The following is a 24,995-nucleotide window of genomic DNA, read 5'->3' as shown; positions in this document are numbered from 1 at the left end:
CCTCTCGAGGGCGCAGTGGGCGCAGTGGCACTGGCCGCCGACTCCAAGCCCCAGTTAAATCGGTCGACGTCATTTTGGCGATGATCAGGCGCACGCTGCCTCGCATTATTGACATTCCGGAATACCTGACGAGGATTATAATGTTGTTGATGTCCGTACGCGTGTTGCGGCGACTGCTGCTTCGCAATGGGACTGGGGAGGTGGTGATAGTATTGCTGTCGACGTTGATGAACCCGCTCGCTCGCATCATACATGATTTTCCGGTCGATTGGGTCTTGGGATAAGTCCATCTCCCAGTCCAGGTCGTAATCCAGGTTGGCAAAGTTGAAATTGACGTTGAAGCTGTCCGGGTGTAGATCTTCATCCACAATCATCGGCTCAAAGGCTGGCACCTGCATGTCTTCGTTTCTCCATGAGTCGAAATACGACGACCAGCTGTCCGTCGGCGTGGGTGTCGGCGTCGTCCGGTATCCCAGTGCAGCCATGGTTGTGTGTGGTCTTGGTGTGCTTTGAGCACGCGTTGCTGATAACGATTGTTACAAGATTCGTCGGCGATGTAGGTCCCATATAAACAGTATAGAGAGCGTGTTTGTGTTGAAGTGGTCTGCGATCAACGCAATACCAGGAAATGAATGTCTCGAGTGGCAATCAATACTCTGCCTGTGTCTCAATAACTGAGAGACCGAAGAAGCAAGAAGTCTATACAGAAGGAGCGCCATATCAAATTCACCCAGTCGGGCTCAGTAGGTCTTTTTGATCGATTCCTCAATTCCAGCCCGTTGATTGCATCTACGATCATCAACTAGCCGGCATAGTGCGCAGCCTCTCCTTAGCATAGCATCAACGGCGCACAGACAGGTGCCATGGACCAGGAAGCAGGAGATAAACCTGGATTCATGATAAGGTGGGTACCCTGGGCGTACAAGTGATCAACGATCCCACAGACACCAGGCAAGGGGCTCAAGTTGGACGACCTACTGACGACTAGCATACCTGGTACTCGTACTATGGCCAACACCAAGAGTGAACATCCCAGACCATGCTACTATCTCTCCACTGTCAGTGCTCAAACACGTCAGTGGCATACGCATGTTCATAGTGCCATCCTTTCTCGCTGGCCCAGTTCATTTCATGCATTTCAACGCGACATGCCGTTTCCACCACGCGTCGTACAAATCTCAACCATATGGTATTCATCAACTTTATCGCCACTGATCCTCTGATCGACGCTCTATCTTTTGAAACTTGGTTTCTGTCAATCCTGTCTCTCTACCGCCTCTCCCGCCTTTCGTACTTGTATGAGTATGAAGATTGGCTAGAGGATTCGACCGACTGATCAACTTTCTTTTTTCCATGCTGCAAGGCCAGTCTTTCAGGGGCGCATATAGTACCAACCACGGTTGGCCAGTGCGTTCTCGGATGGTGTGCTGCTTTTTGAGCCGCATCATGAATCCTAGCATGCAATCCTCCCCAGGCGGCGTACGTATGTACCTGCACTCAAATGACAATTGCGGTTCTGCCGCGTTCACTGTCAAAACAGTCACGAGTTCACGCGACAGCGCCAGTTAGGTCATGACTTTACATCAGCCCACCTCGTACTCGGACATTTGTGCCGGATTGACTGCCCCGGATCTTGCGGGATCTACCTTTCCTCCCAGATCTAGGAACGCATGGCTGTGCTCCATGATATGCAGGTAGTCGAAGAGCTTATCAGCTGATTAGGTACAATATATGGTCGCATATGATCCTTATAATAGCACGACCGTGCCGGAGACAGTCTAGCACCGTGGTATGGATGATCACTATGCGCTCCCATAGCAGACCTTCGATTTCTCGAAGCCAAGGAAAACGCTTTCAGTCTCTTGCTCTTCGTTAACGAGATGCAATCAACAACGAACGAATGAGGATTCCTGCCGAACGGGGCTGATCGACGATCGACGGCAGGATCAGCCGGTCTGGACGGTTCTTCAACCACATTGTAGGATCTGTCAACGTTCGTCTTTCTGTCAGGCACAGCGAGAAAGTTACGGAAGGATATGGAGTCCGTAGAAGACGCAATCCATGGGACGGCTGTTTCACAAAGTCTCAGCTGCTGGCCACGCACAGTATCCCGTTGATTTCAACACCAGGGCCGCGTTATGGTCGCGTTGTCGGCTTCCTGTATTTGAACGATTAAGTGATGTTATCAAGGGTGTGGCTTTGGTGGTTCACCCCCGTCGCAGCCAATGATATTGAGAGGGCAAAGCTTTGACCACCGTCGACCGCATCAAAATGCAAGGTCGTGCGGCTTAACGTTGGGAAAGTATGAACCCCTTTGTTCTCTCAAAATCTTGCGAGACTCGGATCTTTGATCCTAACTTTGTATTCTCCATGTACAAGGGAAAGGGATAGAGTCCATAGCTACACCTTGCTCGCCCAACATGCGCACCATAAAGAGCGTCTTTGTCAGTCTGCGCAAGAATGGTCACTTCGTCCCAGAAGGTATCCCAGCTTTTCTCGTAGCTGTTGCTTCCAAGATTCGAGAAGCTATGTACTAAGATATGTCGCAGCTGCAGCGGATATCTTGTCCGCCTTGTGTCCCATGGAAAAGCCACTCGCCTAATGCTACCAGCTGTTGAGATCATGGAGGACATCTCTCTCAGGGGCACGGACATGACTTCCTCGACCGTTGGCACCACCACCACCACCACCAGCTCTTCCCGCCTCTTCATCCGGTAGCAAGAAATCTTGCTATGGTCATGCTGCGCACTTTGACATGTGTCTGAAAATGCCGACCGAACCGGCAAGCGCGCGCCCTCCTGCTTGCTGCAACATAGTAACGGACAAGCTTCGCGGCAGGTGCAAGCCCCGATGCGTGCCAAAGTATTATGTTTGCCTCGTTTGACTGGGGGTGCGCCGTCCTTCCGTGGCTGCGATCCGCAATGCTTTGGCCATATCAATCATCTTGTTCTTTCATGCAGCAGGGGAGGCTGGAATAAAGCTTTCGATCATGCAGCAAAGGTGTCCGTGAGCAGATCAAAGCGCCGTGTACAATGCACGGGGTCGCTGCCAGTTCACAGATCAAGCTAGATTTCAGGCACGAAAGTCAAAACGAAATTGGCCGATGCGCATATGACCTTCACACATCCGTCCATCAATATCCAAGCTCCTTCCTACTCCGATACATTCCTGGCCGAAAGCAGAGAGAAGTTGCAACAACTCTGCAACAGAGTTCACGCATGCAGACACGGTTGTATTCTTATCTTGAGTCTAAGGTTCACGGCAAGAACAACAAGATCCGAGGAATGCTCATCATGGACAACAATGGCCTGTACGCGGCCATGCGAAGGTATCATCCATTCGCCAGATCACTTTTCAATGCTTCTCTTCCGCAAAGACAGTCAATGTGGCAAGCCACCCATCCTTCGACGTGTTTCCAACCGGTCTGTATCCTCCATACTCCTGAAAATGTGTTGCATAGCATCGTCGATCATTCATTATAAAATTTCTTCATAATCAAATGCAAGAATAAGTTGACGTTGACGCGAAGTGACCCCTCGAAGAATTCCATGAACTGAGTGTTGTTGAACTGCGCTTGCAGAAGGTCGTCCAGCGGTACCTGCGCATTTGCTCCCGGTATCATCATATTCCCGGAGCTCCCATCGATCGTGAACACACCCACCTCATTCGAAGATATTGTCAAGTCCACGCGGTCCCATTGGCGTTCATTATACCCGCGCCAGTGTACAAGAACTCCTTTGTCTGCAAGAGTGCGCGCCGAGTATTTGTACGAACCGAACTTGAACGAGCGACCGGAGCGTTGGAGTTCTCTCTCATGGTCCCATTGTTTAGTGAATGGCATGACAAAGCGCTTCTTGCCCTTCTTGTTCTGTAAGGTTACCATTGCTTGTTCGATGTAGTCATTGTATGTCTTGAGCTGTTGTTCAAGATATACTGCTTGTTCGTTCAGACGTGCCAAGGTGGTTCGCACATTTTCTAGCTCTTTCTGACGCTGCAATCTGCGGCGATGCTTCGTCCGGATATCAACGGCGATAGTGTTGAGAAGATCTTGGTATTTATTCGACCGAGTAAGGCGGCCTATTGACTCGAGCTGCAGGACATTTTCCAGTGCAATACGTTTGAGGTCTGGATAGTTTAAAGCGGTGATATCGAGATGAGTGCTGGCATCCGCATAAGCACCGCGGCGACCGTCGTCTGATTGTAGCTCATCCCTGACCAAAGCATCCCACTTGTCCTCGTCCTCAGGGGTGATCGGTTTGACCAGAATCTCAAGAAGACTGGCACCTGACTGGACACGGATAATGTAGAGTACGCAACGCTTGGTCTCCGTGACCAGCGCTTTGACGTCCGAGTCGGGATCTTCAGCATTGAGGAGTTTCGGATTTAGAGTCAGACTGATTTCGCTGGAGGCAACTCCCCTCAGTTCGCTTTCGCTGCTCTGGACGCTACCCAATTCACGAAGGGTATCGCGAAGGATATCATCTTGACTGGGACATATGCTGGGGACTTCCTGAGACAAAAGTTTGTGAATGGAGAAGATATCCGCCATCTTGATGTACAGGGTTGGCTTAGTTTTGGCGTACAAGTCGTTGAACTCGTCAATGTCATAGTGCTCTTCTGCGGCTGGTATAGCAATTGCTAGAACCATAGTCAGTAACATCCGTAGAAATGCTCAGAAGACGACTTACCATGCTTCCAGATCACGGCAAACCGTTCAATGGATTCCCGGATGTAGTTGTTCAATGGTTGAAGATACACGTTGTCACCTCCGAATTCACGACCCGACACGGCTTGATTCAAAACCTTAGCAATCTCACCCAGGTTTCGCTTCTGCTCTTGTGTCATGGCTCGATCTGCGACACCGAACTTCTCCGGCTCCAGGAGGGCCGGCTGCAGATAGCTCCGCCACAGCCATTGTCCGACAAGCTGGAGGACAAAGTCGTTGTCCTCTCCTGGGAACCGGGCCGAAAGGTATTCGTAAGTCTGTTGAACCACGAACCGAACCCCGAATGGCATACGGTGCAGACAGTCTTCCACGCAGAGGAAGAATTGATCTGTAATGTCTCGCAGGTCTTGCATGTGGGCAATGAAAGTTGATCGTGTTTCATGATCTCGGATCGCAACTTCTCTCGGGACGTTAGGATCTCTTTGGCTGCGGCGGCCTGTCCTCAACTCTTCATTATTAATGGCAGATATGTAGATCTGAAGTGGATCACTCTCGAGATCAAGGGACGTGTTGTCGATGATGTTCTCTTTCACCATAGGGCCTAGGACATCTCTCAAGAATTTTCGATCTCGGGGTGATTTGCTGTATGCCGCGAAAAGCTTGTTGGAAAAGGAATTCGTCCTGAGATAGTCCTGCAGGGACATTGAAGAGTCGACCTCTTCCTTGACAGACCTCACGATGAGTTTGACAAGGTAGTACTCTTCTCTTCGCTTCTGTGCATAGCCGAAGAGTCCCATCACTAGGTGTTTGATGCGATCACACTCTTTCTCTGGTGTTGCCTGCTCCCGAACGCGTCTGAACAGCCTCGCCAGATATTGAGGCTGCGTCTGTAGCAAGAAGAATAACTCCTGGTAGTGCTCGAGTTTGCGGCGCGACGTCTTGTTAAGGGCTTTCAAGTCCATAGGATCTTTTGATGCGATGTCGGAATTTGGTAGAAGGGCGCCAACGTGGCCTCCAAAATGCCTCTGATGTTTGACCACTTCGTCCAAGGTGATCTTGTTCTTGACCAAGAGCGCGATCTTGATGTCCAGCTGCGTGATGTATTGGTCCGCGAGCTCGTTCTGGCGAACATGCTGCACCACAGTCTTCCGAAGTCGTTCGAATTCCACCTCCTCCTCGAAATCAAAGTCACTGTCGTTGAGAAGATGCACAAAGCCCTTCAGCGTCCCAACCGGAGGATTTTTGCCCGAGGTAAGACTCTTGTAAGCTTTGCCCTGAATCTTCGCCCGCACCACACTTTGAATCTTGACCACCTTCTCCATGTTCTCCTTAAAGTATCGCTGTTTCTCCTTGAAGAGAGACCGGACTGCTGCTGCTCTCATGATAGCTTGCAACTCGCTGATAGACCCATCATGTGCATCCAGGTCACCCAACAAGTCAGCGACACGAATCCGGCAGAGCATGGCACGAATGGCTGACTGTAACTGTATGACCATCTCAGAGTTCTCATCAAGCTCGTTGAGGATCGTTCCGGTCTGCATGCGTAGTATTGCACCTCGGCCGAGGGCTTGCAATTGTATGACCCTGGTGGCATGTTGCTCCAGCCTTGCACGCTGTTTTTGCAAACGGGAGCGCAACGTGAAGCCGCGCATCACGGCCTGCAGTGGTATGCATGAGGTTGATTGTCGCAGTAAAGCAAGTTTCAGGGAACTGTGAGACTCCCTCACATTTGCACCACGCAGAATAGCTTGAAATTGCTTAATTGATGCTGATTCGGAACGTAGTTGTTGCTTCAGTGTTGCCAATGCGTTTCGAGCATTGCCCGCTCGAACCAATGCTTGCAATGCGATCCACTGCGGCGACTTAGCTTGAAGAGATTTCTGCAGTTTCGATTGAGTCAAGTTTGCAAGCAATGATCGTGCACCAGCTTGTAACCGAGTGATAGCATCGGTCTGTTCTTCAAGATATTCATGATCCGTCTGGAGTCTGGTTCGTTCAAGCATGCCTCTGATGCTCGCTTGGAGGCCCAGAACTTCCCTCTCGGCAGTCTTGGTTGCTTCATACTGGTCAAAGGCGTCTCGCCGGGAGAGAGCTCCCCGAATGGCAGCCTGCAGGTCACGAACGCCGCTCTCGTGTTTCCGAACTTGGACTTTCGCTTTGCGCACCTCTGCACGAGTCCGTCCGGCCCTGAAAAGACTCTGCAAACGCAGCACGTCCTTTTCCCGTGATTTCCAGAACTGTTCTTTCTGCTGTTGGTTGGACCGTGCAAGGAAGCCTCGAGCTGAGGCCTGGAGTTTTGTGGCAAAGCGTTGCATGTCGAGACGATATGAAGATATCTGTCGGGCCCAATCACCTCGAACACGGGACTGAAGGTCCATGATGACTTCTTCAGAATCCCAAAGCTCTTGCATAATGTCACTGAGTCGCAATCTGACAATCGCACCTCGAACTTGGCTCTGGATATCGATGATGGCGGCCTCTTGCTCATGCAGCTCGCGGTCGATACGCTCATCGTCCGTTTCAACAGGTTCGGGCTCAGGCTCAGCGCCGAAACTGGCACCCATACCTGAAAAGCTAGGCATACTAACACCCGCTTTGTCGAGGCCACGCTGTGTCTGCTCCAATTCATGATGCTCGAATTCGAGCTGACCAACCAGGTTTCCAATGCGAAAGTCGACCATGCCTTTGCGAAACAAAAGCCAGGACAAGGCGTGGATGCAATAGATGACCTTTGGAGTGTTCTTCTTCTCGTACAAGTCGATCAGCTCGAATCGGAAGAGATCTGGTAAACCGACATCTTCGAGGAAGCGAAAAAACATGACGATATTGTCTGAGTGCTTGTACTGGAGTTTCGCGTGACGAAAGATCTTGAGAGTCTGCTCGGGATGGAAAGCTTGAACGATCTCTGCCAAAGTGACTCCATCTCGCAAGGCTTCCTCTAGCTGTACGATAGGAGGAATAGGCTTCTTGATGATGTCCTCAATCCACTCTTTTGCCTCACCAATGTGACACAGATATTCATATGCTGCCAGAAACTGTCTTTGCTTATCCATCCAATTCCTGTCGCCCCAGCCGTAGCTCTTAGCTGCATTCCGCCCACCTGTAGCGACAGAGTCGGTTCGCTTCAGTTGTCGTCGATTGTGCAGTCCCACGACTGAATGCCCTGGAGCTGCGGCAAAATCGGCTTCACCATCCTGAGCAAATCTTGACAGCGCTTTCAATTGGGCTGTAGATGACTTTTGAAGTTCTTGGAGGTCTGGAGCTTTGAAGGCACTGCCATGCGGATTTGTGTGGGCGTGATGGATGTGCGGTCTTATATGCTGCGGCTCTGGATGATTTTCGTGTGGGTGTTTGTCGAGAAAGGGATCTTCGGACTGAGCTTGAGGAAATCGATCAACGGTGTTCGCTCGAACATGCTGGCCGCTGGGGCGTCTCGGTGTGGCATTTGGTGAGGGTGCTTGAGGGAGAGGCCGCAGTGTTTGGCGAACATTTCGGTAGACATGATCAGGGCTACTTTCGATACTGCTGCGACCACCATAAGATCGCGTCGGTGTCATTTCTCCCGCTTCACTGACGCCTCGCTTGTGGCCTGGTGAGTTTCTGGAGTACACGCTGGAATTTGTCGATGTCACGGTGCTCGTTTGGCTGGGCAGGAAGGCACTCGATGCGGCAGAATAGGCAGACGAGACGGTAGACGCAGTTGAGTCCTGTCTATGTGGAAGTCCGTAGCGATTATCTGGCTGCGATCGGCGCAGGGCGTATTGAGACATGCCGGGGATTGGAGGAAGATGTCAAAGTCGCAGAGCTCGAGTTCGTATGGTGTCTGGTAGCGTAGTCGCATTCTGCTAAAGATTTGCCTGGTCAATTGTTGCTTTGCGTGCGTATTGCACGACAGCATTGAGACAAACAATCTTTAAGCAATCGCTGGAGTTGACTGTGAGCATACTGTGTAGGGAAAGTCAATGAAGCACAGGGCAAGTACAGTGAGTGACTGGACTAAAAACCCCGATCTTCGTTTGTTGATGGTATTTGAAAAGGGTTTAGTGTGATTATGCCTGGCTGGCTGCAGAGTGCAGGGGTTTTGAAGGGTGAGGGGTTGCAGGCTAAAAGGCTTACACCAAGACTCGTGACTCGTGACTTCTGGGCCCTGGCTGCGCTTACTGGTATTAACTTAGGCCCTGTCGCGACTTTAATTAATTAGGGCCTAGCGAGCGTGTCTCTTTTGTCCTTTACCGCCTTGTGCCCCACCAGCCCTAATCGCGAAATCCCCCCGTAGTACAAAAATTTTAATAATTCTATCCGCGCCGAATTTTCGAGTCTTTCCTTTCTTTTTACTCGGGAAACCCTCTCCCCCAGAACGAACAACCAATAGTTCTGTGACAATCCCGTCATTATCGTCAAAATGCCTATTGCCAACGGAGATTCCAACACCAATGGTGCTACTGTCAATCGCCACGTCGACACACTGGACTGGCGCAAGGCCGTCGACGTCCTTCAGGAGTACGACGCACGTGATGGTCTAGATATCCATTCCCTCCTCGACAACAAGCACCACGGTGCTTTGACTTACAATGACTTCCTGGTCCTACCCGGGTACATTGGTATGATACCTGCGACCTGTCCTCGAAAGCCTTCCTAACGAAGACGCGCAGGTTTCGCCGCCAACGAAGTGACCCTTGACTCTCCAGTGACCAAGCGCATTTCTCTGAAGACTCCTCTCCTTTCCTCGCCCATGGACACCGTGACCGAAGAGAACATGGCCATTCACATGGCTCTCCTAGGTGGTCTGGGTGTCCTTCACAACAACTGTTCGGCCGATGATCAGGCAGACATGGTTCGAAAAGTCAAGAGATACGAGAACGGCTTCATTTCCGAGCCCGTGGTTCTCTCGCCCAAAACCACTGTCGGCGAGGCGAAAGAACTGAGAGACCGATGGGGATTTGGAGGATTTCCAGTCACTGGTATGCTTCCCCACGAAATGTGCTTCCTTCTTACCATGATGTTCAAACCATTTTACCCTTTTAAACTTTCGTTCATCCGCAGCATGAACTTGCAATGGGGATTCTAGGAGATTTCTGTCTGAGTGACCACAACCCTGAATATTGATTCTGATGGCCTTTGGTGTTCCCACGCTGACCCTTTCCATCACAGAAACCGGCAAGCTAAGGTCCAAGTTGGTCGGCATCATCACCACTCGAGACATCCAGTTCCACCCCCGTCCCGATGACCCAGTCACGGAAGTCATGTCCAAAGACTTGATCACTGCACCTGCTGGAACCACCCTCCAAGAAGCCAACGCGGTCCTACGTGACTCGCGAAAGGGCAAACTGCCCATTGTCGATGATAACGGTAACCTAATCTCCCTTCTATCGCGGTCCGATCTCCTCAAGAACCTCAACTTCCCACTCGCCTCCAAGATGCCTCAATCGAAACAACTCATTGCCGCTGCGGCGATTGGCACAAGACCCGATGACAAGATCAGACTCCAGAAACTGGTCAACGCGGGCCTAGACATTGTCATTCTCGACAGCAGTCAGGGCAACAGCATGTACATGATTGACATGGTCAAGTACACCAAGGAAAAATATCCACAGGTCGACGTCATCGCTGGAAATGTGGTGACCCGAGAACAAGCCGCGAGCCTCATTGCTGCTGGTGCCGATGGCCTGAGAATTGGCATGGGCAGCGGCAGTGCTTGCATTACGCAGGAGGTTATGGCTGTGGGACGTCCTCAAGCTGCCGCAGTCTTCTCAGTGGCATCATTCGCCGCCAGATTCGGTGTGCCCTGCATTGCTGATGGTGGTATCCAGAACATTGGCCACATCGTCAAGGGTTTGGCTATGGGTGCTTCGACCGTCATGATGGGTGGTCTTTTGGCAGGCACAACCGAGTCTCCCGGAACCTCGTTTGTCAACCGCGAGGGCAAACTCGTCAAGGCTTACCGAGGCATGGGCAGCATCGATGCCATGGAGGACAAGAAAGCAGGTGGAGGTGCTAAGGACTCCAAGGCTCAGAATGCCGGCACAGCCCGATACTTCTCTGAGGGAGACAGACTTCTTGTGGCCCAGGGCGTGTCTGGAGCGGTCCTCGACCGAGGCTCCGTCACCAAGTTCGTTCCATACCTTCTTGCTGGTCTGCAGCACTCTCTGCAGGACATTGGCTGCAAGAGCCTCGTTGAGCTTCGCGAGGAAGTCATCAACGGCACTGTCCGATTCGAGCTTCGTACTGTCAGTGCCCAAGCCGAAGGAAATGTGCACGGTCTGGACAGCTTTGACAAGAAACTCTATGCTTGAGAACAGTGTCTACATAATTGCACTGCATACTGGCGCATTCGCATTGAACAGAGTAGCTGATACCATTTAGTGGGTTGGGTTGGGCTTGCTTTAACATGAATGATTGCATGAATTGAATGATATTGATCTTCACTTGGACCATATTTTCCACGTCTGACCCGTGACACAAAGTCAACCAGGACTGTAAAGGTAATGTAGTCTCCTGCAGAGGTTATTCTTTTGACTTGTCTCCACGATTCATGTGAATATGCTTGTTCTGAAGTTGGGATGCTATGAATGCTAGTGGGTATTAATCATTTAGGTATATGTATATCCGATATATCGGCCACAAGCCGAGCCGCGCTATGCAAAGACACCATCCAAGGTCAAACCCTCCCAGCGCTTGCATGTATGATGCATTACAAATGATAATATCGTAAGGACTGTATGTCTTCTGAACCGCGCCTGAAGGCGTGCTGTGAGAAACGAAAAAAATCACTAGTCAACCCATAGACTTTTCACGCTTTTGACCGCGTCACTTATTTCCAGCCAGCTGTGGTGGTGTAGACAGGAGCCACCACGGTGGTGCTGGCGCCATCCCAATCTCCCCAGGTGGAAGTCTGGGCTGGGGTTGTCGTGGTCGTGATCACGGGAGTAGTGGTGGTAGTTGTGGTGGTTGTGGTCACCGGCTTGGTGGTGGTAGTGGTTGTAGTCCAGTCACCCCACCCACTGCTGGAAGTGGTGGTTGTGGTTGGGACCGTTGTCGTGGTGGTTGTAGTGGTTGTGGTCACTGGCTTAGTGGTGGTGGTGGTCCAGTCGCCCCAGCCGCTGCTGGAAGTGGTGGTGGTGGTTGTTGGAACTGTGGTGGTAGTGGTAGTAGTAGTGGGCTTCGTGGTCGTGGTGGTAGATGTGGTCCAGTCGTTCCAGCCCTTGGTAGTAGTTGTGGTGGTAGTAGGAACGGTGGTGGTGGTAGAAGAACTGGTCCAGTCATTCCAGCCCTTCGTGGTGGTGGTGGTCGTGGTAGGGACTGTGGTGGTCGTGGTGGACGTCGTCACTGGAGTTGTTGTGGTAGTGGTGGTCCAGTCATTCCAACCCTTGGTCGTGGTGGTAGTAGTGGTAGGCACGGTGGTGGTGGTGGACGAGCTAGTCCAGTCGTTCCATCCCTTGGTCGTAGTCGTGGTCGTAGTAGGGACGGTGGTCGTGGTGGTGGTGGACGAGCTGGTCCAGTCGTTCCATCCCTTGGTCGTGGTGGTTGTCGTGGTAGGCACTGTCGTCGTGGTGGTGGAGGAGCTTGTCCAGTCATTCCAGCCATGGGCCGAGGTTGTAGTGGTGGGCACGGTGGTGGTGGACGAGCTGGTCCAGTCATTCCAGCCGTGGGCCGGGGTGGTAGTGGTTGGTACCGTTGGAATGGTCGTGGTGCTCGTCCAGTCGTTCCAGCCACACTCAGTCTGAGTGAAAGTGGCGGTAACAGTCACGTAGCTTGGAACAGTCACAGTGGTGGGAACGACGACGGTAGTCGGGACGGTCACTGTGCTTGGAGCCGGGCAGCCGGGGACGACAGTCTTCAAGCCCCACGAAGTCACAGTGGAAGTGCTGTATACAGTCGGGCAGGTGCTAGTAGTGGTGGTCCAGTCATTCCAGCCCTTGGTAGTGGTGGTTGTAGTGATAGGCACGGTGGTGGTCGTGGTTGACGAGCTAGTCCAATCGTGCCAGCCCTTGGTTGATGTGGTGGTAACAGGCTTCGTGGAAGTTGTGCTGTTAGAAGGCTTCCATGAGGTTGTAGTTGACGTTGTCGAGATTGATGAGGTTGAGTTCCAGTTTGTCCATCCTTCACCTTGGGGCAGAGCAAGTGTCGAGCCAGCAATGGCTGCCAGGGCCAAGGCAATCGAGGTATGCATGTTGTATCACGGAATGAAATCAGATATAGAAGTGTGTGCGTTGAATCAGGGGAGAGATGCTGAGCGAATGTGGCAAGGAAAAGCAAGCAAAGCGAATGTGCTTGTACAAACAGCGAATGTGTTCTTGTAGATCTTTTGAAGCGAGTTGTTGAGGAAGTAAACAAGGCTTACCGTTGGGGGTGATGAGAAATTCTTATACATGGTGTACCTAGTGCTCATGGTGAATGAGACATTGCTGACCACGGAGCTGTTCACCTATCCAGCGTAGCATCAGATTGGTCATGTTGCCATCAGTAGTGGTGAGATGGATGTGGCGGCGGAAAGGCTGAGAGAAGCATCTAGCAAAGATGGAAAAGCATGACTGTGGTGGCTAAGGTTGCAAGACTACATCGTACTCCATGCTGCGCCTTGCAACCCCCAGGTGTTTGCTACGGAATAATGTAACTCGATGTGGAGTGGCTTCGGAGCAAGAAAAAGGCGCAGTAGAGAAAAAGGCTAAGTTGCTACCTAAGAAGACCGCCAAGAATAAGATGCTGCTGCTTTGGTACAAACTTCAAGGAATTGGCAACGACGTCACCCAATTCTGCCGTCACATTGCCCACGTTATCGCCCTTTCGCCTTAAACATGGCCAAAGCGGCGTCAGGAAATCAGAGCCATCGATTGGTCGCCTTGCCTCGGGTGGACTCTGTCAACCTATTTTTATCGTCCCCACGGGCTTATTCGCCGACCTCAGCCCTCCATCTCTTTCCTTCTTCAACACCTTGAACACCACCACCATGGAGCCAAACTTGCCCCATGACAGCTGATGTGTCTTACCCGGTCTTCCGTGAGCATAATTGTCCCGAGTTTACGGTATCTCCTTACCATCTCGTGTCAGGCCAGCGCCTTCGATAGGGCTAGGGTACATCTCAGCCAAACCGATTTAGGCTATTGCGTGGACCTTTCTGGGCCTTTTGGTCATGGCAGATAATGCGGTCTGACCAGTCATTGTTCACATGCTATACACTGGAAGGTGCTGCTCAGTCTCTCCAAATGTGACGATGGGGAGCGCACAGCTTTCGATCGGTGGGACCCGCGCAGTGGACGTTGTTATACGATGCGACGTACGATATATTTGCTTTTGACCCTGTAACCATTCTTGAAACATTTGACGCTCGGACGACTACCAGGTTTGTAATGACCTTCATTGACTCACTCAACAATCAGGTGTATTGATGGTACATTCTGCAGTCTTGGCCCGCTACGCATCTGTTCCTGCCTGGCTGCCTTAGCCTTACCGGCTGGCTGAAACGGGTAGGACCTTGCAGCCGGATGACAGAGACACGCAAGCCTGGACGGACCCCACGCATTCTCGTATCTCGAGGCGGAGACCACAAAAAGATATTAGAGTCCAGGAGGAGTCAGCTTGGTTGTGGAATCCTTTGAGCCGCAGATTCTGTCCCGTTTCCAGACTTGGGCGGACGGACGATATCTTCGTGAACCGTCCGCAATGGACAAAATCACATCGTGACAGGGATCCAGGACCACAATGTGCAGCTCAACAGTATCCGCCATGGATGTGTCTTCGCTCTGAAACTTGCTCATTCAACATTAGCTCTTGCCTTGGGTAGACTGGAGACCGCCCTGGCGACTTCGCACCTTCAGAATTCATGACGTTGACGCCAACGACGGTATGATCCAGGTGGCATACGTTGGTTTCAAGCAACCACCGAATTCTCAACATTCAGTTGCCCAGGTCCTTCAGCCACGGTAGCGATGCAGATGCCAGTCACCGCGAAGCCTTTTCGGCCCCTTCCAGCTCCCTTTTCTCAGCCTCTTAGGGGGCAGGCTTTTGCACCGGACAATGGAGCATGCTCTCAAATGGTCTTTGTCCGTTTACGGCGTAACGAAGGGCCGAAACATGAATGCCGGATTTCCAATAAAGTCATCGTCGGGAATGCGATGACTCGTCCACGTGGTAAGCGCGGTATGCTGCTTGTGTCCTAGCTGGCTTCATGTTGCTTCCAGCGTGAACCTTCGTCCAGGTCGGATCAATTGATGAGGCGGGCACCATAGCGGAAGTTGACTCAATACCGCCCGGGTGCATCTTAAGAGGATGACTGCCATCTAAACAAGTAAGTCAGCACAAGCCCCAAGATGCAAAATGTGATGTTGATGTTCTAGGCACGCCTTCAGATGAATAGAGAAGATATTGTGGCTGGTTTTTCTAGGCATCGCATTATCAAGTCCAGGGTTGAACTAAGAGTCCAACCACAAGACAAAAGCTCATTTGGCCCCAGCTGCCTCATCATGTGGATTGAAAGAATTGCCTGGAGAACTTACCAGTTCACAGGTGCGAGGCTTGGATTGGCCATAAACCCAACTGGGAGATTGATTGCAATGTATCATCTCAAGGATTGGTATGCCCGATCAGGTATTCGTCTTGCCTCGTCGTTGTCTCATATCATCGACTTTCCGTTTGTCCTCCTCAAACTGCTTCAGCATTTCGACATGTTCTTCCTTTCTCTTTTGGCGCATTTGGAATCTGTAGAAATCTTCTAGACCCTGGCTCTTCTCTTTCTGCTTCTCTGCGACTTCCTTTGCCTCATCAAGACGAGCTGCGCCCCTTGAGCCTCTAGTCACTGTGACAAACCCATCCTCATCTGGCATCTGTCGCTTTCTGGCATTCTCCCGGCTTCTGGCCTCCTCCAACTGGGCGTATGCGGTCATGAAGCCGTTGACTGACCGAAGCAGTTCCTTTCTTGACGGGTATTGCAGGTGCTTGTGATGCTCGTATCTCGTCAAGCCCAGGCGAGTGCCAGCCGCGCCATGTCCCCATCCCACTGGTCTACCTGATTTCGCGACTCGTTTTGCGGCTTTGAGGGCGAGTTCCATGCTCGGTTTGTCGACGAAAACCACCACAGCCGTCGTCCCTGACTGATGTATTTCACTGTCGAACGGGTTTGGAAGGCTGTATTCGTCCAGGCCTGCTTCTAATTCCTCTGCAGTCATCCTCTTGCGCTTGCGACTTGATTTCCCTTGGGAGGATTTGCCAGCCACATCTTCGTTGAAGTATACCTGCTCTAGGTGGCCTCCTTCGAGCTGTGCCGTGAACAGATGTCTCAATGAATGAACCGTCGTAGAAATTGGTATGTTCACAAGGAACAATGACCTGGGCGCATCCTCGTCAGAATTCTTGGGATCGTGCGGTTTCAGGTACAGAAAGTGCAGGGCTTCTGTTGGGAAAGCATCCGTTGACGGAAGCCTGACGGGCAACGCCACAAAGTCTCCTACTTCACGCGGCGCCTTTACCATACTTATGTGGTTGACATTTCGTGAGAATGTGAAGAGTTGAGTCTACGTCTAGAACTTTTTCTGGGACAGGCGCATCTAAAATCCGTGCTTGGCTATTTTAAGTCCGGCGCCGGACGTCGAATGCTTTTGTTCATGCGCCTTCATTCTTTGACTGTTATCGTACACACACCATGCAATCGACTACTCTGCGTGTAGCATCAAATGCGGCGCGCGCATGGCGTTTTAGATCCTCAATAGGACGCCTGGCGGAGCCTGCAGTCCGTCATATAGGATCATCTACATCTCGACCAGCGACGGCACTCCCCATCACCGCCACCGGTCCACCTCCCAGCGCTCCCATCCCTACTTCATCACAGTATGGCGATCGGGTCGACGAGCGTCGTAGAAAAGCAGAGCTCCTTCAGAAGGGGAAGGAATTGCGAAATACAACACAGACTGGAAAGAAGACGAGTCCATTGAAGAAGAGGTTCTGGAGCGATGTTCACGTCAAGGAAGTTCCCGAGGGATATCAAGTATTTCTCGACACAAGACCTGTCCGGACACCAACGAAATCCATCCTCACGGTTCCTCGGTCAAAGCCACACTTGGCACATGCTATTGCGATCGAGTGGGACATGCTGGAAAATGCTCAACAAGCATTGAAGAACCACAATATACCCATGACTTCGATAGTGGCGAGGGCGCAAGACACAATGGAGGCCGAAGCTCGTGGGGATATGACAGTAAGAGATGAAATCATCAACTTCATGATGCGCTATCTGGACACGGATACGTTGTTATGCTGGGCGCCGGGACAATCCTCGGAGACCGCTACGAGTTTGGAGATGCAGACGGCCCGGAAGACCACGCTACGAGAATTGCAAATCCAAACAGCGATGCCGATCATAAGCTACCTCAAGACGTCAGTATGGCCCGGCGTCGAGATCAGGCCAGTGCTGGACGAACATAGCATCATGCCCGTGAAGCAATCGGAAGTCACGAGAAGTGTGATTCAAGGCTGGATTGCCGGCCTTCCGGCGTGGGAGTTAGCAGCTCTAGAACGGGCAGTCTTGGCGGGCAAGAGCGTGCTCATCGGCACAAGGCTGCTGATTGATTGGAGTGAAGAGTTCCGGGACCTACAACGCAGCAGCGAGAAGCGCTTTGGTATCGAAGAGGCTGCTGAAGCGGCCAGTCTTGAAGTCAAATGGCAGACTGGTATGTGGGGAGAGGTCGAAGACACACATGATGTTGACAACGAGGATATAAGACAGCAATTCGGAAGTGCAATTCTGCTGGTCAGTGGACATAGATGAGCAGATGCCTCTATTCCACGTAGAATATAGATATAAATGCAGCCACGCAGCGAGCCTGTTACCAAAAAAGTGGCACCGTCTGACAGGACGTATATCAAAGACACAAGTTCCAAGTCAAACTTGTGCACAACAGCGGATGCCTCGACAGCAAGACAGAAGCACTGTACGGTAGAGCTGATGGTTTCCCCTGCCCAAGGCCCACGCTATATCGTCGTGTGTGGAGGACTCTGGGATGGCAATAAGAATGGTATCCACTTGAACCTGACCAGCTACAGCGGTCAGACTGTGCCACCTTTTCTGGAAACAGGCTCTGCGGATACCTGCGAGGGAACTTGTATCCTTGATAGGGCTGCTGAACGTCTATAACTTCGAAACAGGCTCCGCTAATCCAGCTGTTCGTAGTGCGCTTCGTGCCTGGGAAGAGTCATCATCAGACCTTTTCACAAGATGAGGAATTCTTACCTCTTCAAGCGCATCGTACTGCTCGAGCCAGTTCTCAAACTCATTCGACAACGGGTGGGCGTCTCGGTCTCCCCGTAGAGGCAATTGTACTTACTTCTCCATGACGTGTCGTAACGCATTATCCCTCTTTTTCTGGTTTTCGCCGTCTGGAAGCCCGTAAGACACAGCCAACGCCAACGTCCGTCGATGACATCTATCGGTCCGAGGCTGTCTGAGGTCTTGATAGAGTCTGGCACGTGTCCGTATACCTGAATGGTCTTGATGAGAAACATCCCGAAACATCGTGGCCAGCACAGCGGCATCCTCAATGCACATTCCTGCGCCGTGACCGGCGAAAGGCACCATCGCATGACAAGCGTCTCCAGCTAGTATGACCTTACCATTTTCGCTGGTCCAACAAGGAGAGAAGCACTCAGCGTGTCGCCATTTCCACACCCCCTTACCTAAACTCAACAGCTCTTGAGTAACAGGTCCATAAGTCCGGTACCGATTCCTGATATCAGTCATATCCGGAATGTACTCATTCCATGTATCAGGATGGGGATCCGTCTCCCGGCCATACCGCTGCGTGATGAACTGCAGGTCGAAGATATTCCGGGAAAATATTGGACTTGCGACAATTGTTGTATCAGGTCCGAAGAACAGATTGGCGTTCGGGGAACTTATTATCTCCTTCGCAGCGTCGCTTTTGAGCTCCGAAAACGGCACGTGGAATTGAAACGTGCACTCTGCACGTACTTCTGGCTGCACGGTTGGGAACAGCGCACTCCGCACTTTGGACCTGATCCCATCTGCGCCAATGATCAGGTCTGCTTCAATTTTTTCAACACCGCCCTTCAACAAAAGAGCCGGCCGGGAAACATCCACCCCCGATATGTCCTGATTAAGAGGACTCGCACCCCGGCAGCCAGCGCGTGTTTGAGCATCGACCGACGGAAGTCTGATCTCAGCATGAACATCTGTGTACCTGCCACAGGCTTGATGACTGCGATTGCCTCTCCGGTAGCGTATCGTCTTGCGGCGACGCCATCACTGTCGTGTGCAACATCCTGGATGTCCAGATCCCATGCTTTTAGAATCCGCATGGCATTTGCCTGCAATTGGATCCCAGCACCTCCTTCATTTGCGAATACAGTCTCAGTCTTGCGCTCGTAGATGATGACTTGATGACCGTAGCGTGCGAAGCCAATCGCTGCGAGCAAGCCGGTGACCCCGGCTCCAGCGACCGCGATACGAAGCATGATGTGTGCTACCAAACGTGCTCAGAGGGAATGTTGAAGGAATGGCTGGACAGCGATATGATGTGACCACGAGAAAACACGTTCAGCAAACACCTACATGAGGCGAAGATACATTGCAAATTTAGTAAGTTATCTGTTCCTCGATGCGTAGATTTCACGCTGGTGGCCCGGAGGGGGGCCTGACTTGATCGTGTCAGCGCTGTTGTATGATAAAGGCACGTAAACTTTCTCATTGTCAGAGTGTGAAGACAACCAGGCTTCGGACGAAAGTGTTCAGAAGGGCTTTCTGTACGGCAACATTGAGCGTCGAGATGATAGATCTGTCGATGAGGCCAGGCCTAGGTAGAAGTGTGAATCGATATCTGCGCCACAGACCTGGAAGCGATTGGCAACCGCTAATGACGCATCAGCCACAATATCGGGAAGATCATGACGTCTGTGGTCGCTCATCAGTCAGTCTAGAGTCTAGACATGCAGCTTGACACTCTTTTGCCATGTTTTTCGTGCATACATGCTTGTCGCCCAGACCGATTTTCTGCTTGGGATAGGTAAGTCGAGAAGTCCCTGCACTGGGCGACATAAAATGAGCGGACAGCACTGCCACGTAGACAAGTAATAGCTGGCTATACATATGGAGTTGGGAGTCCTCACTTCCTGGACAGGACTTGTGCTTTGTGAGTTGCTGACACCAGCCTCGACCTTTTCCACTTGATGGCCAGCACATCGTTGCCCCCAGGCTGATCGATTATTCATGTCACCTTGGTCGATAGGTGCCTGTCAACTCCAATCCCTTCATCGCCCTACCTTGGGATCTTGTTCACCATGCGCGTTCCACTGTTCAAACGCCTTGTCATCACATGCTGCAACATTCTTTTCCCGCCTTTGGCCGTCCTACTTCTCTGCGGCCCCAATGAGGATTTCGTCTTCAACTGTGTCATGTTCTTGTTGGCGATCATCCCAAGCCACATCCACGGCTTCTATATCTCGCTGACGTACTTCAACCGCAAACGGAAAGTGCGCAAGGGGGTGTATCCGGGCAAACCGAAGCACTTAATCTGGAGCGAGAGGGTCAACAATGGAGGCGCGAGTTGGAAAGAAGTGGACCAATTGAGACGCATGCAGGAAGGCGACAGAGCCAGCAGGAGGATCAGTCGAAGGACCACCGGTGTATCGGGAGACCCCCAGAGAAGTGACAGTAGAAGGAATAGGGTTGGGGACTGGGATGATGGTTACAAGGAATACGACGTCAGTCCGCAGATGACAAGGATGACCACGAGAAGGAGTGCTAGAAGTGCAAGTCGGAGAAATCAACGGCCAGAGAGATACTTGGAGGATGAGCACTAGTACAGGTGCGGCCAGAAGCACCATTGCCCACAAACACATACCTCGACATCTCGCCCGTTGTCAATTGTTGAATGCAGACAAGACGGACCTGGGCGGCAGACCTGTTTCCAGGAAAAGTGGCACAGTCTGACCGCTGTAGCTGGTCAGGTTCAAGGGGTTGCCATTCATATTGTCATCGGGAAGTCCTTGACACACAACGATAGAGTGTTAACCTTTGACGGCGAGGAGACCATCGGTTCTGTCGTATAGTCATACCAATATGGAGGGAAGGCAACGGCCGTCAACGACCTGCTGGACTTCGAATTTGTATCGTCGATGTACTCTCACTCAGATGGTGCCACTTTTTCTGGAAACAGGCTCGGTGGGTAGCAGACGCTCGCAGAGTCTCGGGTTCGCCAATCTCTTCGATGTTCGACCGGGGCGGGCCGCTCGCATGCAGCGTCTCTTTGTGGACTGCCACGAGACAGAACTGTAGCTGCTTGGGGTCACTCGGATACTTGAAATAGCTCGTATCACCATTTTGTGGCTGATTTGAACGGCGACATGGAAGAATTGGAGACAAGGCAATGGCAAATGTTTAGGACGGTCGTGAGGACCGTAAGAAGAATAATATATTGTTCTTGCTGCCACTGTCCCAGACTTTGGACAGGCGTACAAGAGTGCGGACTTGCGCCCAAGGGATATCTCGATCATCAAAAAACACTGGTCATACAAAACATTAAGGGATATTCAGGTATCCAATATCCCACAGCTGCCATCTCCGTGGGCTTTTCGTAGCGAGCAGCTGTAGCGTCTGGTCAGCTTGTATCCGATTCAGCGGCGTCCTCTTCTGGTTTGGGCTGTGTTGCGGCGACTGGAGTCGTGCTGTTGGTCTCTTCATTTTTCCCAGTGAGAGGGTACGGGCTGAAGTCTCGGCTGCTTGTGCTGAAGCTCGATTGGACAGGTGGGTGCTTTTCGCTGTTGTGACCATTCCCGTTGCTCTTTGATGCTGGAAAATCGTGGGTGCCCGCGACTGGCGTGGTGAGATCTGCTGATTCCGGGCTCATCACCCCGTCCATGTTGACATCATCCAAGGTTACCGAGTTCAAGCCATGGAGACCGCCCTCGATATCCCTGACCAGCCTTACGAACTCTTCCGGGACGAGGCCACTCTCACCTGTTCTCGGGTCTTCGGCCACTAACCACCCTTGACCGTGTCGGTAAGAAACAAGGATGATTTGCCCTTCCTTCAGGGGCAGCTCGTTCTGGTGTTCGCTTTCAAAGTCGAATAGTGCGACTGCTTTCCCGTGCATTTTCTCGTCCGGACTCGCAATGGTGAAAGAATAGTCCTTGGAAAATCGAGCGTCATCGTCGGCTTCCGAGTATTCGTCTTCGGACGTGGGTTCGTGTCCGTCCATCGGTGATTTGCTTCTGTCCAATGGTTTTGCGAAATTGGAATCTCGATGTTGCGGTTGTTGAGGGAATCGAAGGACATTGTTGTCGTAAGTGTCTATAGCCTCGCCAGGTCCATCCATCTCATCATGGTTATTCTCAACCAGTAATCCACGATTCGGTCCTGCGGCACCCGGGGATCTCCCCCGTTCGTTTGACTTGTGCTTCTTGTGTCTGCTGGTTGTCACAATCGGCGACTGAATATCATCGTCTTCACTGTACGGCGGTCCATCATCTTTAAACGTCATCACAGGTAGTCGATCCCGACTGAACGGTCCGGTGCTTGTTTCTGACATCCATGGCGGTGTTGCGGACCACTGTCCTCTTGAATCCTCCCACGACGAGAGCGAAGGATCTGATAGTCTTCGGGACTCACTGACCGGAGTGGAAAGTGTTGACTGGCTCGGAGGAGGACCATAATGGCATGGGTGTGTTGGTAAATATGCAAAGTCCCGTACGAGCGTGTAAGTGAGGCTCGAATGGAAGATAGGAAAGACGTGAGAGATAGGACGGGACTGAGGTTGATGGGAAGCCTTGGAATGGCTCGAAAAGGAGGACATTCGTCGTTCGACATACGAGGTCGGTCTTTGCGAACTCGCCCGTCGTGGTGTCGGTGTTGCTGTGATCAAGGGAGGGAGGGTCGGAGGACTGGAGGATGCTCCGGCGAGAGGCGGTGACATTGTGGGTGGTGAGGCTGTGATGGTGGCCATCCTTCCCCAAATAGAGCGCAAAACTGAGGCCCGCCGACGGTCGCAATGGCAAGGATAGAGTTCGAGGAAGATGACGGGCGAAGGTAATCGTTTTCAGAGGAATGCGCACCTGCAGCACGAGACCAGTGCGGGCGGCTAGACAGTGCGAAAGGGCGGCGCCGTCGCTACTGATTCGGCTGGGAGAGGGAAGACCCTGAGGGAGGTGGAATTCGTCCAGACCTGCGCGCGCTTATGGTAGGCCGGTGGAAAGAGAGGATGGTGAACGTGGCTCGGGTGTTGTGAAGATGCGATCGATGTTGGTGGATTATGGAGTCAAGCCTCACCGAGCTGAGATTATTGTGATTGATCTGGATCTGGATGTGGAGGGCTTTCTCGGTGCAGTGGTTGAGAAATGCGAATGCGCAGTTCTATATTTAGATGGATGTAGGGAAGGGCCCCCAAACACAACTGGGGAATTTCCAAGGGTCAAAGCAGGAAGCAAACTGCACAACGTTCACATTGCAGAGGGGAGGATATTCAACAGAGACGTGAGTATTAATTAATACAGTATGGTCTACAAGAGGAGGAGGTCTAGGCTTGACAGAGAGATCGATCGATCTCTTGACTGGAGGCAAGCTATACCAGTTATTAGCATGGATGGTAGCAGGATACTTTACTCGTGAGTCGTCAATAGGTACCACAGGTACCACAATGTGGGCGAGAGTGGCATCTTTAGCCACGCTTAGCACTGTTCGCAGCACACGATTAAGCAAATGGGCCGGCGCAGGGCAAACCATTCAGGGCAGCCCGGACAATTTTGATTGGGCACAACCAATAATTCTGGTCCAGTGTTTCAAGCTGTAGACAGTGCAGAGGCTAAGACCCTTTTGGCTGAAAAACTCCCACACTTTACTTGAATTTGATATCGATCAACGAGAACTGAACTTGCTCTACATAACATACATGATGGTATTATCCTTTTAACGACATCAGTCTCTGATTTAGAGGAGTACTCGTCGCATGACGATACGCACCTTGGTAAGTCTACTACTCCGCGACCTCTCTTCCTCGCATTGCGCAACATGATGATCACATATTGGAGCTGTCCTATTCACACTGAGGATACCCATAATCTACGCAGAATCAACCATCTGAACACATTCGCTTCCTGGCATTTTCTATCTTGATCCATACAGCCGTGCATCAGTACTGACTGTAAAATTCAGTGTCGCGCTATGTTGAACCTACAGCGATAACCACAATGTCGACCGATCCCCGACTGGCTCGTCTTCAAGGGCGAACAGTCACGCCTCAACCTCCCAGACCACAAACTCCTCCTGCTCCTGCCGCTCCTGCCCTCGTACCTCTCGCTCCGGCTCCAGCTCCAGCTCCAGACACGGCACCTGCAGCTGTAGAAGCTCCCCAGCAGCTCGTTACTACCACAGGTCTTGATGGAACAATCGACGTTTCTTCCCCAGCCGCGACAGTGGCAGCAAAATCTGATGATGTCTCGTACAAGCTAAAGTTCTGCACTGTCTGTGCATCGAACAACAATCGAAGCATGGAGGCACATCTACGACTTTCGACTTCGACCCACAAATACCCAGTCATTTCCTTCGGCACAGGTTCATACGTCCGGTTACCGGGCCCATCAATATCCCAACCACAGGTCTACAATTTCAATACTACTTCCTACACGAAAATGTTTGAAGAGTTGAACGCGCAGGATTCCAGGCTATATCGTAACAACGGTATTCTCAACATGCTGGACAGAAATCGAAATATCAAATGGGGACCAGAACGATTTCACGACTGGATGGTTGGCGCTGCGAGAATAGAAGCTCTCAACCGAGGGGACAAGGGTGCAGAAGGTGCCGAAGGCGGTGTCGTCGATGTCATATTCACATGCGAGGAAAGATGCTGGGATGCCGTGGTTGACAATCTGCTAGACAGAGGCGCGCCGCTCAATCGACCTGTCCACGTGTTCAACATTGACATCAAAGATAATCATGAGGAAGCGCTTGTTGGCGGTGGAGCCATCCTGGAGTTGGCGGACGCTCTCAATGAGGCTGCTGTCCAGGAGAGGCAGCTCAACGGCACAGCAGGCTGGGAGAATGGGGCAGGAGCTGCACGGCAGAGTTTCGACGAAAGGGTTCCTGATATCCTGGCCAGCTGGCAGGAGAGATGGCCCAATCTACCGGCTCTGTGGACATTGTCGTGGTTCTGAGGATGTTTTTCTTTGACGACTCGAATTTAGCAAGGGCGTTGGAGGAGTTTACAATGAGGCTTTACAATGGGGCATTTCGAAGACTCCCTAGATACAATCTGCAAACCAGAATTGAAAATTCTTATACATCATGACGGGCTCATCCTGTTCATCATCAAGCAAAGACGTGCATGACGCT

The 24,995-nt window shown here is 51.6% G+C and overlaps 9 protein-coding genes across 9 annotated transcripts; 4 read left to right on the top strand and 5 right to left on the bottom strand.

Annotated features, from left to right (window-relative positions):
* Positions 1-3,090: 3,090 nt before the first annotated feature.
* On the bottom strand, positions 3,091-8,839 carry EDD37DRAFT_178603 (IQ domain-containing protein). The gene is made up of 3 exons (XM_062809932.1): positions 8,783-8,839; positions 4,689-8,611; positions 3,091-4,638 (listed from the first exon to the last, which is right to left on the bottom strand). Exons 2-3 carry the CDS (start codon positions 8,434-8,436, stop codon positions 3,470-3,472), a joined length of 4,917 nt encoding a protein of 1,638 aa, XP_062666284.1. The 5' UTR covers positions 8,437-8,611; positions 8,783-8,839; the 3' UTR covers positions 3,091-3,469.
* Positions 8,840-8,872: 33 nt separating this feature from the next.
* Positions 8,873-11,097, top strand: EDD37DRAFT_641329 (inosine-5'-monophosphate dehydrogenase). The gene is made up of 3 exons (XM_062817299.1): positions 8,873-9,267; positions 9,319-9,627; positions 9,818-11,097. Exons 1-3 carry the CDS (start codon positions 9,069-9,071, stop codon positions 10,957-10,959), a joined length of 1,650 nt encoding a protein of 549 aa, XP_062666283.1. The 5' UTR covers positions 8,873-9,068; the 3' UTR covers positions 10,960-11,097.
* A 121-nt stretch (positions 11,098-11,218) lies between these two features.
* Positions 11,219-13,021, bottom strand: EDD37DRAFT_178130 (uncharacterized protein). Its single transcript, XM_062809931.1, has 3 exons — positions 12,742-13,021; positions 12,147-12,498; positions 11,219-11,750 (listed from the first exon to the last, which is right to left on the bottom strand). The coding sequence occupies exons 1-3, from the start codon at positions 12,834-12,836 to the stop codon at positions 11,478-11,480; spliced, it is 720 nt and encodes a 239-aa protein (XP_062666282.1). The 5' UTR covers positions 12,837-13,021; the 3' UTR covers positions 11,219-11,477.
* A 2,225-nt stretch (positions 13,022-15,246) lies between these two features.
* On the bottom strand, positions 15,247-16,131 carry EDD37DRAFT_653993 (meiotic recombination protein DMC1; the record flags this gene model as incomplete). The annotated part of the gene is made up of 1 exon (XM_062818638.1): positions 15,247-16,131. The coding sequence occupies one exon, from the start codon at positions 16,129-16,131 to the stop codon at positions 15,247-15,249; it is 885 nt and encodes a 294-aa protein (XP_062666281.1).
* Positions 16,132-16,199: 68 nt separating this feature from the next.
* EDD37DRAFT_177684 (ATP synthase mitochondrial F1 complex assembly factor 2) lies at positions 16,200-17,652 on the top strand. Its single transcript, XM_062809928.1, has one exon. The coding sequence runs from the start codon at positions 16,302-16,304 to the stop codon at positions 17,421-17,423; it is 1,122 nt and encodes a 373-aa protein (XP_062666280.1). The 5' UTR covers positions 16,200-16,301; the 3' UTR covers positions 17,424-17,652.
* EDD37DRAFT_674592 (uncharacterized protein) lies at positions 17,653-19,456 on the bottom strand. The gene is made up of 2 exons (XM_062819510.1): positions 18,785-19,456; positions 17,653-18,719 (listed from the first exon to the last, which is right to left on the bottom strand). Exons 1-2 carry the CDS (start codon positions 19,124-19,126, stop codon positions 17,976-17,978), a joined length of 1,086 nt encoding a protein of 361 aa, XP_062666279.1. The 5' UTR covers positions 19,127-19,456; the 3' UTR covers positions 17,653-17,975.
* Positions 19,457-19,778: 322 nt separating this feature from the next.
* Positions 19,779-20,742, top strand: EDD37DRAFT_177688 (uncharacterized protein). Its single transcript, XM_062809929.1, has one exon. The coding sequence runs from the start codon at positions 19,949-19,951 to the stop codon at positions 20,468-20,470; it is 522 nt and encodes a 173-aa protein (XP_062666278.1). The 5' UTR covers positions 19,779-19,948; the 3' UTR covers positions 20,471-20,742.
* Positions 20,743-21,257: 515 nt separating this feature from the next.
* EDD37DRAFT_177712 (uncharacterized protein) lies at positions 21,258-22,817 on the bottom strand. The gene has a single exon (XM_062809930.1). The coding sequence runs from the start codon at positions 22,609-22,611 to the stop codon at positions 21,268-21,270; it is 1,344 nt and encodes a 447-aa protein (XP_062666277.1). The 5' UTR covers positions 22,612-22,817; the 3' UTR covers positions 21,258-21,267.
* Positions 22,818-23,395: 578 nt separating this feature from the next.
* Positions 23,396-24,982, top strand: EDD37DRAFT_641309 (Ssu72-like protein-domain-containing protein). The gene has a single exon (XM_062817298.1). It carries the CDS (start codon positions 23,852-23,854, stop codon positions 24,815-24,817), a length of 966 nt encoding a protein of 321 aa, XP_062666276.1. The 5' UTR covers positions 23,396-23,851; the 3' UTR covers positions 24,818-24,982.
* Positions 24,983-24,995: the final 13 nt, after the last annotated feature.

This window comes from Exophiala viscosa (genome assembly GCF_022695815.1).
Source record: "Exophiala viscosa unplaced genomic scaffold EDD37scaffold_13, whole genome shotgun sequence".
Classification (NCBI taxonomy): domain Eukaryota; kingdom Fungi; phylum Ascomycota; class Eurotiomycetes; order Chaetothyriales; family Herpotrichiellaceae; genus Exophiala; species Exophiala viscosa.
This window is presented reverse-complemented; position numbering and strand designations above follow the sequence as displayed.